At 40.2% G+C, this 12,460-nt stretch overlaps 1 protein-coding gene across 4 annotated transcripts in view; it reads left to right on the plus strand.

The window, feature by feature from the left end:
• The window catches only part of plekhg5b (pleckstrin homology domain containing, family G (with RhoGef domain) member 5b), a 110,831-nt gene that overhangs the window by 46,476 nt on the left and 51,895 nt on the right, over positions 1-12,460 (plus strand). Inside the window, exon 1 of one of the 4 annotated variants that reach the window (XM_012863446.3) lies at positions 1,185-1,407. The exons of the other annotated variants lie outside the window; for them this stretch is intronic. Within the exon in view, the coding sequence (XP_012718900.2) occupies positions 1,405-1,407 (3 nt within the window). The 5' untranslated portion in view covers positions 1,185-1,404. Of the gene's footprint in view, positions 1-1,184; positions 1,408-12,460 lie in introns of those variants that run through there. 4 annotated transcript variants of the gene reach the window in all.

A 12,460-nucleotide genomic window follows, 5' to 3' on the forward strand; every position in this document is an offset into this window, starting at 1 on the left:
TTTCATGTGACATCGGTTGAAATCAGAGGACCTCCAGGTGGCATGTTGAGCGTTACTTTGTCGCGAGGCGGCTTGGTTGAGCTCTGTTTCCCACAGATCTTCTGCAGATTAGTCTGGCGTGTTGCTTAGATCATTAAAGCGGTGTGTGGTGGCGGTGGCGACTGGGGGTGTGTTCAGGTGTAGTCTGGGCAGAGAAAGGACTTGATGTTGCACAAAACCCCTTTCATTTCCTTACTGCTAGGCTTGGCTAACCCATGTTTTACAATACGCCACCATCTATGGCAAGAGAGCAATTGGTGTGATTGAGCTTTGAGTATCAAGAGAAATAAACTGACATGCTGTGGTTAAGTACATAGAAACAAACACTGTTTAATAATAGGTACGACATATAAATGGGAATATGTTGGTATGAAACAAGTGAATTTACCAAAAACCCTTTATCTACATTATTTTTGTTAACTCCACCCCGTTACCACTTCTACGTAAGGACTGCCGAATAAACTCGATGCAATAATAAGGGAAAACGATGCAAATCTTTGCATTCATTGAATTGAAGGAACTGATTTTTTCCACCCCTTTGTTTAATTTGCATGTACGGTCTTTTGAAAATCTCCATAAACCTCCTGACAGATTCAAACAAAATGTATCTCAGGTTAAGCAGCGTTCACACAAAATCAGCCTTCAATTCAATTAATGTAGGAATTCCACGGATGGTCCCCTTTAAAAGTGTTTAAATAGCAGATTCAAATCAGACGATTTTAGCGTCGTAGCGTAGTGAAGCTCTTTATTTAGCAGCTGGTCCAGACTGAACAGAAGGTGCTATAAATGTAGCTGCGTTATTCTGTGAAAGGCAGTGTTGACAGATTTATTTCCTCTCCGTTTCCCCCAGCCAGTAATCGTTCATTAGACCTTAGCTCCCTGCAGGGTTAAAGTTCAAATGAAGCACTGAATCAGTCAAGAGAGCTGAGCTCACACAGAGTAAACTAACATTTCAGTGAAGCGGAGTTGCCGTTTAGTAGTCGGTGGGCCACCTTTTAGACATTCTTCAGGAGGAGGGATGAGAAAAGGATCGGTTTCTGGTGCGTGTTGCATGAGTCAGCAGCGTTCTGTGGGAGCCTGCGGGGTTTGAGCGGGGAGGCGGGGTCCAATATCTCGGCTCGCTCCTGCGCGTTTCTCATCAGTAGGTCGCTGTAACAGAGCGAGCCTCTCGCTATCAAACCGTCTGCTCCAGTGACGGAGCTCAGGATTACTCAAGGAAGCGGAGAGGCAGAGGCAGAAACGTGACGAGTAAGTTTGATTCAGCCTGAGAAACCCTCACCACCTGCCGCCTGTTGGACCCTGGAAGCACTGACTGGTTCTCTGCACTCAAACTGAGAGGTCGCCGTTCCTGGAACGAGCTTTTCTATGGCAAGTAATGGAACTGAATGACTTTATGTGCTTGTTCGAAGTGTTATCTGTTGGATGTGCTATATTACACTAGAAATAAGCTGACTTAGCCATTTATATTGATGTAAGGTTGCAATTATGTTTGAGTTGTCTAATTATTGCCCATTATGGGGAGGCGTGCGGGAACATTTTGGGGAATCTACAAATGTTCAGCTTGTTCTCTTCTCAGGAATAACGACTCCGCTGTATTGAAGTGAATAATTCATTGTCATAGTAAAGGGCTTCTCACAGATTGTTATGATTTTCAGTCTGGCTGTCTGATGCGCTACAGGCACATCTATAACTGTGCAGATCGGCACTTTTTAGTCTCTCTCTCCCCCCCAGCGTCTGGATATTTCACATCTGCTTCTTATATCAACAGACCAGAGTGTCACCCACCACCTCTCCTCTTCTCTCTCTTCTTTTCCATATTCTTTAGAGCATATTAGAAGTCCTTTCCAAATAATCGATTTGCAGTTAACAGTGGGAACAGCTTCAGTCCAGATCGGCTTCATTTTTGGGGTCTAACTTGGAAATATTAACTTGTTACTTTCACTTCCTACTTTTTTTTTTTACTCTTTTCCTGATTATCCCTCCTCGTTCTGCCCCGAAGCTACATATAGGAAGGCAGGTTGCGTCACAGTCCCGTCAGCGTTGACTCAGTCGTTGGTACACATGACATGGATGAGCGTTTTCTTGTGAAGTTGATAACCCTGAAAGAAACTGATCTGAACTAAACCTTCAAGGTTTATTGGAATTTGTTGCAAATGTCACATCATCTCCAAAAATAAAAAAGCATGTCCTAGTTAGGAGTCCTAAAAGCAAATCACAATGAAGATATCAAATCTTTTTCCCAGCATGTTCAATCTATGAGGAAACCAAAAGGTTTATTTTTGGCTAAGCTTGCGCTAGGAAAGGAGGCGGGGTGTTTTTACATTGTAAAAATGAATTGTGAAAGATGCTGGGGAGGCAATATTTTTCTTTGGCAAACTTCACTGCGTGTTGAAACATACCTTTTCCACTGGAATGCATGGCTACGTTGCATGAAAGAAGGTTCTGCCCACCTGTGCTCGTCGCTGCAGATTGAGTGTACTCCTCTGTGATAGAGACAGAATCAAAGTTTGATGAGGGTGGGGGCAAAGCTTGGCGCTTCGCTGCACTCTGGGGGGAAAAAAAGAGATTTGCAATGCTTTGGTGCCTCTGGCGCACCTTGAAAATTGGTAAGGCCGCATGCCAAAATGGGTTGGTTTAATGAAGCTGGCTTCATGAGCTGCCGTCTTCTTTAGTACGTCTCTTTGCACCTTGGAAGTAGGTAAAGCTGTGCCAGAAACGTCTTGATTTATTGTTTAAAATTGCCAAGTGGCACATAAACGTCTTAGGGTTGGCTTAGGCTAAACTGTTCAGGTGTTTTTTGTTTTTTTTGCAGCCTCTTCATTACTATTGCCCCATCATTTGCATCGTTTGCATCAACTCTAAACGGCTTCCCTTCCCCTGGAGAAGAAAATCATTCCCACAGCATGATGCTGCCGCCACCAAGTTTCACCATGAGGATGGTCTGCCAAATTCCAGTCCCAGATCCTTTTCTTAATCTTTGACAAACCATAACGTCTGTTTTCAGACACTTTTTTTTGTTACATATGACTGAGTTTGATCCTGTTAAGGAGAATGGCCCAAAATGTCCTGAAAGAGACGAGAGAGACGTACCCGAAATGACATGCACTGACTCAGAGGGGCTAAATAGAAACTCAGGCGGACGGTGTTTTCTAAATAGAAAACACCGTCCGTTTTCTACCTCTAAAAAATACTTTCACTTAATAATTTACTAAAAAAGAAGAGGTTAAGTCTACCTGTTAACATACTCATACATTTCTTTCAGGCTAATTGTTCTGTGCTATGGCGGAGGTGGAAAATGAGCGGACAGAAAGGGATGTGAGGAAGCTTGATGCTTCAGTTCACATAATGAAAGTTGGACAGTTTGCTTACCCTTTGAAGGAACAGATATTATATATTCATTAAGACAAAAATATGAATCAGTGGAAAAAACTGCCAGGGTGCAGATTCATGAATTGCTAGATAATGAAAAGATCAAATGTATTTAACTGTTCTTACAGAAGGACCCATCTTAGAAAGTTGCAGGTAACTTCCGAAGGCGATTTGTTGCACTAGACTTTAATGTGAGACCAATAAAGCCTATCTTTATCTTTTATTTTACCTCAATGAGAATAAAGGAGGGCAGAATGAGAAGGCGTAGATTTTTTTTTTTAATTGGCTTTAAATTGCTTTAATTTGCTACTTTGTGTTGGTTAATCACATAAAGTCCTACTAAAATATGTTCTCTGTGGTTCTAACTTGACAAATTGGGCAACAGCGGGAGGAAATCTTAATACTTCTGCTTGCAGTGAATGAAAACACAGAATATCTAAATGGCCTGTCTGCAATCTGGGAAAGAACAACCCTTTTCAGATATGTGTCACAGAGCAGAGGAGGATGATGTTATGAAATGTTGTGTACAGTAACTTTACTCTGTCTGGTGTCCAAATCCTATGGAACAGTGAGTCAGGCAGTCTGATCTGGACACTTTTGTGTGAGTCAGAAACATTGGACTGGTTCTGTTAGACGGTTTTGGGGTTTATTTGGCTCTGGGAAGATTTCTTTGTTGCCTTTTGAATCCAGGCATACTTTCTAAAAGTCCCTAAAAAGGTCAGTTACGCAAAATTGGCCCAAGGGAGAACTCTGCAGCGATTATGGACCTCCGCTGTAAACACGGAGCACAGTTTACATCCAGACCTCCTGCCGTAACCCGGTTCTGTTATAGCTTCCCCTTCTGCGGACGCAGCCGCCGGCTCTGCAGCACGTCGTTACGAATACGGCCGTCCAGTTTTATCTCAAGTGGTTTTGATAAGCGGGTTAAAGCGCTGATTGACCGTTCAATAAGCCTCATACCTGAAGAGCCGTTGTCCAACGTCGGCCTGGCAACAGTTTCCAGGCTCAACAATGTGACGCCGTGATAAAAGCAATTCTTTAATTGACAAACGCCTGAGACTGGTAAGATCTGTTTTCAGTGAAAGCTACACATGTCAGCCTGCTCTTAGGAATAATGTGCATTGTGGAGAATTTCCACGTTTTTGGTGTCACAATTCCCTGTATAAACTGCCCAGTTAACTTATGAAACGTAAATGATTCTTAAAGCTAACCTGTTGGAAGAGGAACAACGACTCGAAGCTGAGGTCTCTGCTGTCTGACAACCTTTTATCTACACAATTCAGTTTGCTTGCCAGGGTTTTTTTTGTAAGGGAAAAATGTAGGGAGATTATACATTTTGCTTGTTTGAAAGCATAAAAAAAGGTATGTGCAAAGCCTTACAATGCATTCATCTTCTGTTGTTGCAACATAATCTAACTTTGATAAAAAATCCAACTTTTCATTTAGCCAAATCCTCAGTCCCATTATTAGTGACAGTTCTAACTCCTAAAAAAAATATGTAATTCAAACAGTTTTAATGTTTTATGATACTTAATTATATATGATTAGGTATTTCAGTTGACCGATGCATTTTGAAGGTATAATGCGACACTGGCCACTCTTCAAAAGGGACCAGATGTGAAACGGCAGCTGGCTGATGTTCGTCACAGGTCTAGAAGTGGCTACAAGAAAGCTGCCGCTCGCCTCAACTTCCTAGTCAGAGCAACACATAAAATGTTTTAGACAGCTGCAACCGTGACAAGCAATGCTGAGCTAAGACATCATCTTAGCAGCAAACAGTTAGGAGGAAGGGAAGAAACCTAAAAAAGAAATCACTGAAGCTCCCTGCAAGGCAAGGCAAATTTATTTATATAGCACAATTCAGTACAGAGACAATGCAAAGTGCTTTACATGATTAAAATATAGGAATAAAAGCAAGTAGGGATAGAATGTAGAAACAAAAAAGAACATTAAAAACAGTAAAACAGTTTAACTAGAGAACCGGATGAGATGTTTCAGTGAGACTATGCTTCTGCCTTAAAGCTAAATTTATTTCATGTCATGGCTTTTCGCACATTACCTAGAGGGTCCTGTGTCACTTTTGTTTAAATTATAGTTTGTTCTATGTATATATTTTTTATACATGTGTTTTGTGCGGAACTTTGGTCAGCTTCTATGTTAAAGTGCTCTAGAAATGGTCTGATCTTTATAACTTTAATAATAATCTGTATTAAACGACAGACCACATTTAAGGTAGTGTTTCATCAGAATACAGTTGATTTAGTTAAAGCATGAGAAAACTGATATTTTGCAAATGAATAAGAAACCTTGAGGCGATTATAACCTGGCATAAAATAAACGTGTTTATTTCCTTGAAGCTTCAATCACTGCATGATCCAGCAGCATTATGGCTGACTCATCGAAAGCTCTGATTTTTACAGAAATTAAGTAATTAGGAGGCTTTATTTCACAATAGCAGGGTTGGTTATCAACTTCTAGATCTTTGCATCCAGTCACTCCAGAGTTTACAGGTCGCCTGGAACTACTGCCTTGTTCCGTCACCAAGTTAGTCGAGTTTTATTGCATGTTATGTTGAATTTCTGTTTGCAAATAGGAATCTTCCTCATTAAGGTAGTTTTCTTTAATCTAACTTGGTCTACTGTCATGTAATGTGAATATAGAAGGCAGCAATTAAGGCCATAATCTATCATATTTGGGGTCAGCTGAAAATGGGAATCAAAACCAAACTAAATGAAAGTAAGGTGCAATAATTTTGGGACATGGGGGCGCAGAGTAAAATAAATCTGCATCATTGCCAATGTACGTTAATATGAAACAATGTGTTTATGGATATAAAACGAAGGTGGAAAAGGGCAAAACGGCAATGTGTGGGTACGAGAGGCAAAGGGGTCAGAGCTGCCGGAGACCACCGCTTATACTTGATGTTTGTTGTTCAAGGATCACTGTCCGGAAATTTTACCACTTTCCCTTTACGGTTGTGCCGAACATATGCCTCAGAAATGCACCCCCCCACACACACACACACACACACACACACACACACACACACACACACACACACACACACACACAATTCCAGGAGGTATGAACCACAACAAGTGCCTCTGTTTGAGTGAAGCCATATGGGCTGTACTGTAGCGCACTGGGAGAGTCTGTTAATCCAGAGCAGACCTGCAGACGGGAAGGCAGTGCAGTTGCATAAGGCTTTGCAGTAGAACCCAAGGCCTGGCTGGTTGCCTCCCGCCTTCCCACTCAGCCAGAGGACACATGGCAGGAGAAGAAAGCCGGCGAGCGGGCTCTCCAACAGATGCATTGTTTGTTTATTGAAAAAAAAAAAAATCTGACATGGGCCAGGCGTGCCCCGGCTTTGATCTCCTGCGGCCTTCCTCTTCGCTGTTTTTCAGTCCCACCTACCGGGCCACAGCTAATGGCAACTCTGTAATGTTTAGGAAAGTGGGATCGCTCCAGCATACATGGGGAGGCCCTGTGGGGGTTGGGTGCTCTGCTCCTATGAGGACAATGAAAAATTTCTTTGGAAAAGGACAGCGAACGACTCCTTCTCAGCAACTTCAAGCACACTCCCCTTACAAGCATTTCCCTCCCCTCTTTTTTTTTTCTCCCTCGGGCAATCCATCACATTTAATACGGAAGCTGATGTTGTATATTTAGTTAGCAATTAGGGTTCCTGAAGGGGAAAGTTGCTTTTTTTTTTTTTTTGGTTGTGGATTGTAAAGACAGACAACAAGCCTCGGTGCTGGAAAAAGTGTGGAGTCGTTGAGCAAGTTTATCTTTGGAGAGATGTTTTCTAAAATCATTTGACTGATCTCTGGCAGGTGAATCAGGAATTCAATTAGTTGCTGGAATCTTTTTTCACAGAAACCATCTGGAAAAAGGCAAACGCCTTCAAAGAAATACCAAGCAGGTCATTGGATGAAGCATCTATCGAAAGCACAAGCAGGCCGTGGATCTGCTGCTTCACCTTAAACCTCCGGGACCGTGGAGTTAATAAAATCCTTATTTCAATTATGGCTTCAAACGGTCACATAATCCTTTTTTTTTTTTTGCATAAAAATGATTAAAATCTAACTAATTTTACTTTCAATTATACTCGTTAAGTTTTTATTTAGCGATCGCTGCAAAGCAAACAACTCCATCCAAGCAGCCATCACTGTCACTACAAGCTAACTCAACTAGTTTGTGGTAATTATTCTGACTTCCTTCGTTTATTCCAATAAATAAGTCATCAGTTTGATGTTTTTTAGTAAAAGTGTATGTAACAAAATTTTTATCTAGTCATATGTTTGGTTATTTTGGAGTTTGCAGTTTACTCGTGAGACTGGTACCACATAAACTGCTTTAACTGAATTATTTCAATATAAAATTTTAAACATTTTATATTTTATATTAGCACCACTAATGCAAATTTTGTTTATGCTCCAAACTGGTTGTCTAAAACCTTGCAGGATAGATTTTCTAGGACAGAAATGGAAAAGAACATTTTATAGGTAAATGAATGATACAAAAAGGCATAAGACCTGTATCTACATCAAGTTATACTAAAGATTAAATCTTTAGTATAGCCGATTAGCATGCTAAAAGGCTAGCCAGACGAACTGTATCCGTTCAGCAGCAGACTGCAGGCTAGCTGACAGAAGTTAATAGCATGTTAGCTGTGACGCTCCATAAATAGCATATTAACTTTAAAGCCAATGATAAATGCAGCTGTTTTGTTTTTTACCACTTTGTACATCTGTTCTGAAGTAAAAATGCTTCAAGTAATAACGTGTGTGTGTGTTTATATATTTATATATATATGTAAATAAATAAAGGTTAAATAAATAAATCTCAGAAGAGATGACTTTTCTGATTTTAATTTATTTTTTAATTAAGATAATTTATGCCGGGTTAACGAGGCAGGATAACATGCCCGACTTTTGCCCCGATCTCATTCCGACCCTGATTATCTGGATGGTTCCTAATATAATCTTATTAGATATTTCTGCCTAGTGGAGTGTTAAGGGTGATTTTGTCCTCTCGGAAGAACGTCAGGACCACTCTGACCTCAAATGGGGCATTTTCAACATGCTGGATTGTCTTGCCCCAATATCCTAGCGCGTGTGTGGTGTTCCCCCGAGGACAAACAAGCAGGCAGGTTGCACATAGAATGTCCCAGAGGGGGGGAGACACAACTATGGCCTTTATATCATAGTGTAGAAAACGTAGAGCTGCTGTCTCCAATTCTTCAGCCAATGCCTTTTTAAAAAAAATGTTTTTCTTTATTAAAATTAGGCCACAAACTATCGCCATTGTTCTTCCTCATTGGCCATGTTTGTTTATTCTGAACTCACGTTTGAAACTGTGGTTTAATCAATATTATCTAATACTAATCAATATTATCATGTGATCTGACTCTTGTACCAGCCCATGTCTAAATACAAGCGTTTTTTTTTTTTTGTGTGAGTTTCTGTAAATAATAAGAAGTAATGAACATAATGTTAGAAGATGAAAACTTCAAAATTTTTATTTAATGGGAAATGTTTCTAAAAGTGACTCACTCTGCGGTTCAAGAACATCTTTGTACTGCACCCCATATGTCAAGTGCTCATAATTATCTGCTCACGTTTGAATAATGACCATAGGAGGGTCTCTAAAATCGGAGTCTTAATTACCAGTAACAACCTTTTTTTTTTCTCTCGCTGTTAAGCTTGTCATCACAATGACTATTTTAGTTCTTCAAAATAAGCACTTTCTGTTTTGTTTATTAAGAAATTCAATATCAAGTGTTCATCTATAGTTAGGAACTTTAAACATAAATGCATAATTTTTAGTAGGTTAATATACCTTGTTACTTTTTAAAGCACTCCCTGCAGTTCAGAATAACAAACAAATTAAATGTATTAAACTAGTTTTATGGACAATGATTTGAATTCAGACCCTATAGCAATTCTGTGTTTTAGGCTGACTAGATGGGATGGATTCATGGTTCCAGACTTAGAAGAAATGATTTGTGAACATCTGTTATCTATATGCAATGGAGAGAAAGCAGCACATCCAATAGGAAACCCTGTGTGCAATGAAGAGCTGTGTGAATCTGACTAAATGGCCCTGGAGTCAAGTTGACTGGCATAATTTGTTACATCTTGCACATTTACATTTTTCTTCTATTTTTTTAGGGTTCAGGATAAAGGTTTTGACAAAAGATTTCTACATTACAGAGACTAGTGTAAACTATAAAATGAAAGCTCTCTATCCATCCATCCATTGATCCATCCATCATCTTCCGCTTATCCTGGGTCGGGTCGCGGGGGCTGCAAGTTTTCCAATCAAGTGTGTTGCAATGAAACTTAAGGAAACGTGGATGAGACTCGGTCATTGATCCAAGCTGTATCAGAAATATACAATTTTATTTTTATACATTTTCCCCCATGGTCTGGTTCAGAAAGGCAACTTTAACTTGGCACAACTCTTTGACTACTTCCTGCAGTGCAGCACATCTCAGTAAAACCAAACTTTGTGGAAACAAAGCCCGCATGTGAGGATGAGATAATGATGTGAGCTGATTGCTGTTTATTTTTTCACTCCCAACACCTGCGTGCCGTCATCGGTTGGTGTTTGCAAGTTCTCTGTGTAGAGGATCTGGTCCGAAAAACTATGCAGAACACAAAAAACCTGCAAAGTGCCATCACCAGATGTTTTAGGGAGACAAAAACTGAGGTCTCAAAGGGGTCGAACTTGACTCAAAGGGGTTATTGTGATGCGTTCAATGGTCAGTAGATGAAGAAGATGCTTCATACTCACATTACAGCACATCCTGTCCTCACTAATGTGGCCATTCTTTTTAATTGGATATTATTTTTTCCTCCTTTGGTTTAAAAAATCCTGTTTTAGAGTTTATATACATTTTTATTTGCATGTTTGATATTAATCAGTATTCTAAAGAAGTCAAATCTGACCAAATCTAAACCAGTTTGAGCTATATTCTTCCAAAACGGTAACAACCTGTGTTTTATTTGATGCAGATCACCATATCCTTACAGTTCTTGACTTCTTTAGCAAATGTTTGGAAATTAATGGTAATAGAATAAGAACAAAGTGAGCCAGACGCGGTTTCTACCTCAGAAAGCATTGTGAGGTTTTATAGGGTCACCAAAACCTTGGTTTACACACGGAGAGCATATGCAGACACAGGAATTTTGCAAAGTGTCCTTGTTGACGCCCGTGCAGCCAGGTGTTTATTTCATGCTATTGCCGGGCATGCTATGCATAGAAGTATCGTAGCAGCAGTATGTGGGGGCACCAGCATGAAAAGTGCCCTACTGTGTAACAAGCCCACTGTCTCTGGTGGGACGGTAAGGGCAGAAGTGTTACGGTTCTGCAATCATTGGCGCAGATAACTTCACCAACACATTGGTTGCAAAAGCCAATGCATGCCACAGTGTTCACCTTATTTATTTATTTTTTGTTGTTGTGTTGACAAAATCTCAATATAATACACCATATCTCATGGTTTTAATGTGGTAAAATGTCAGGATGTTAGGAGTTTTATTTGGGGTCTGTTTATTTCTGGCAAAGCATTGACGTGTCAACGATGGATCTACCAAGGTGCAGTTTCTACAGTTTACACTGATGTTAGACAATCATGATGACGAAGAAAAGATTAGACAAAAGTGATTAAAGACTTATATTTCATTTACACTTATTTAGTCAATTATTAGTTTTAGACAATTTGAGAGGAAACATGCTTTTAGGTGTGGCTATTACCCAAGGTAGCGGCACCTTAAAAATAAACTTCTGTATTTCTCTGTTCTCCAGAAGATCTCGGGATGCTTAAAGTGTTGCAACAGATCAAGCTTAGGATCAACAGCCCATTTGTCGTTTGAGTTGTTTTTTGCGTGGCCTAGATTCAGGCAGAGGTCACCGCATCGGCGTATTTGCCTGGGAAGCGCAGACAGCAGTTGTCTTCTGCAGACTATGAACCACTGATGAGGTGGCGGTGCGTCTGGGTTTTGGCTTTTCTCATCAGTCTGATGGTTCAGACTGCGTGAGCTGCTCTGACCAAAGTCTGTCTGGTTGTTTCGTCAACTTACCAACAAGTCCCAATGTTTGAACAAGACCGTGCATGACTCTTGCTGCTCCAACGCTAACCAGTCGTTTACGTGTGTGTGTGTGTGGGGGGGGGGGGGTGTTTTAACTGGAATTCTTTGGAGTGTTTTCACCTTATTTGCGTTGAAGCTTCTAACAAGAAGAAAAAATTTAAACTTCACAATTGAGCTGTATTAAATGGAAACGGCAGGCAAAGAGGTGACAACTTGCGTGTCGGAACAGGAACTTCAATAATCCATTTTTGCCTGAATGTGTTGATGAGGGACATTAATGTTGGCTCGTGTAATTAAGCACTCTGTGTCTGGATGTGGTCTGCAGTGGAAAGCTTTCAGAGATTAGCCTTTGTCTCATAGTTGCGTGTCTGTGTGGACGTGAGTGAGATGGTTGCTTAAAACAATGACGGAGATATGACTTTGCTCTGTGGGGATGGGCACCGTGTGTATGTGTGTGTGTGTGTGTTTGAAGTAGAAAGGTGTTGCATGGGAGGTCACGTTTCCCCAGATAAGCCTTTTTTTAACCTTTTGCACCACGTTTTTCTGCCTGGTCAGTAAGTTATTTTTTTACTGTGACACTTACCTCCACCCTGAATCAGCCACACTGACAATCACATCTCATCTCTTAGTTAAACAAAGTTAATTTTAAAATAACATTAGCAGAAGTGTTTACTAAGTAGTTTTACATTTTCCTACCTTTTCCAATATAACTTCCAACAGAGAGGCTCAGGTATACAGATGAACGCAGCTCTATAACTGTGGGGGTGCATGTTTAACCAATCGGATATAGTGTAAAGTTTTTACCTTGTTAAAATAAAGTTTAACTTTTATAACCTATTTGTTTAAATGCAGTTGTTAGGTCAGTAAAACAAGTCGCTTAGTGAAATGCAATAATTTCACAAATGAAGTTTTATTATAAAATCAACCCAATATATTCCAGTTTGGTCCTGTCTGAA

The sequence above is a fragment of the Fundulus heteroclitus genome, chromosome 1 (assembly GCF_011125445.2).
Source record: "Fundulus heteroclitus isolate FHET01 chromosome 1, MU-UCD_Fhet_4.1, whole genome shotgun sequence".
Classification (NCBI taxonomy): domain Eukaryota; kingdom Metazoa; phylum Chordata; class Actinopteri; order Cyprinodontiformes; family Fundulidae; genus Fundulus; species Fundulus heteroclitus.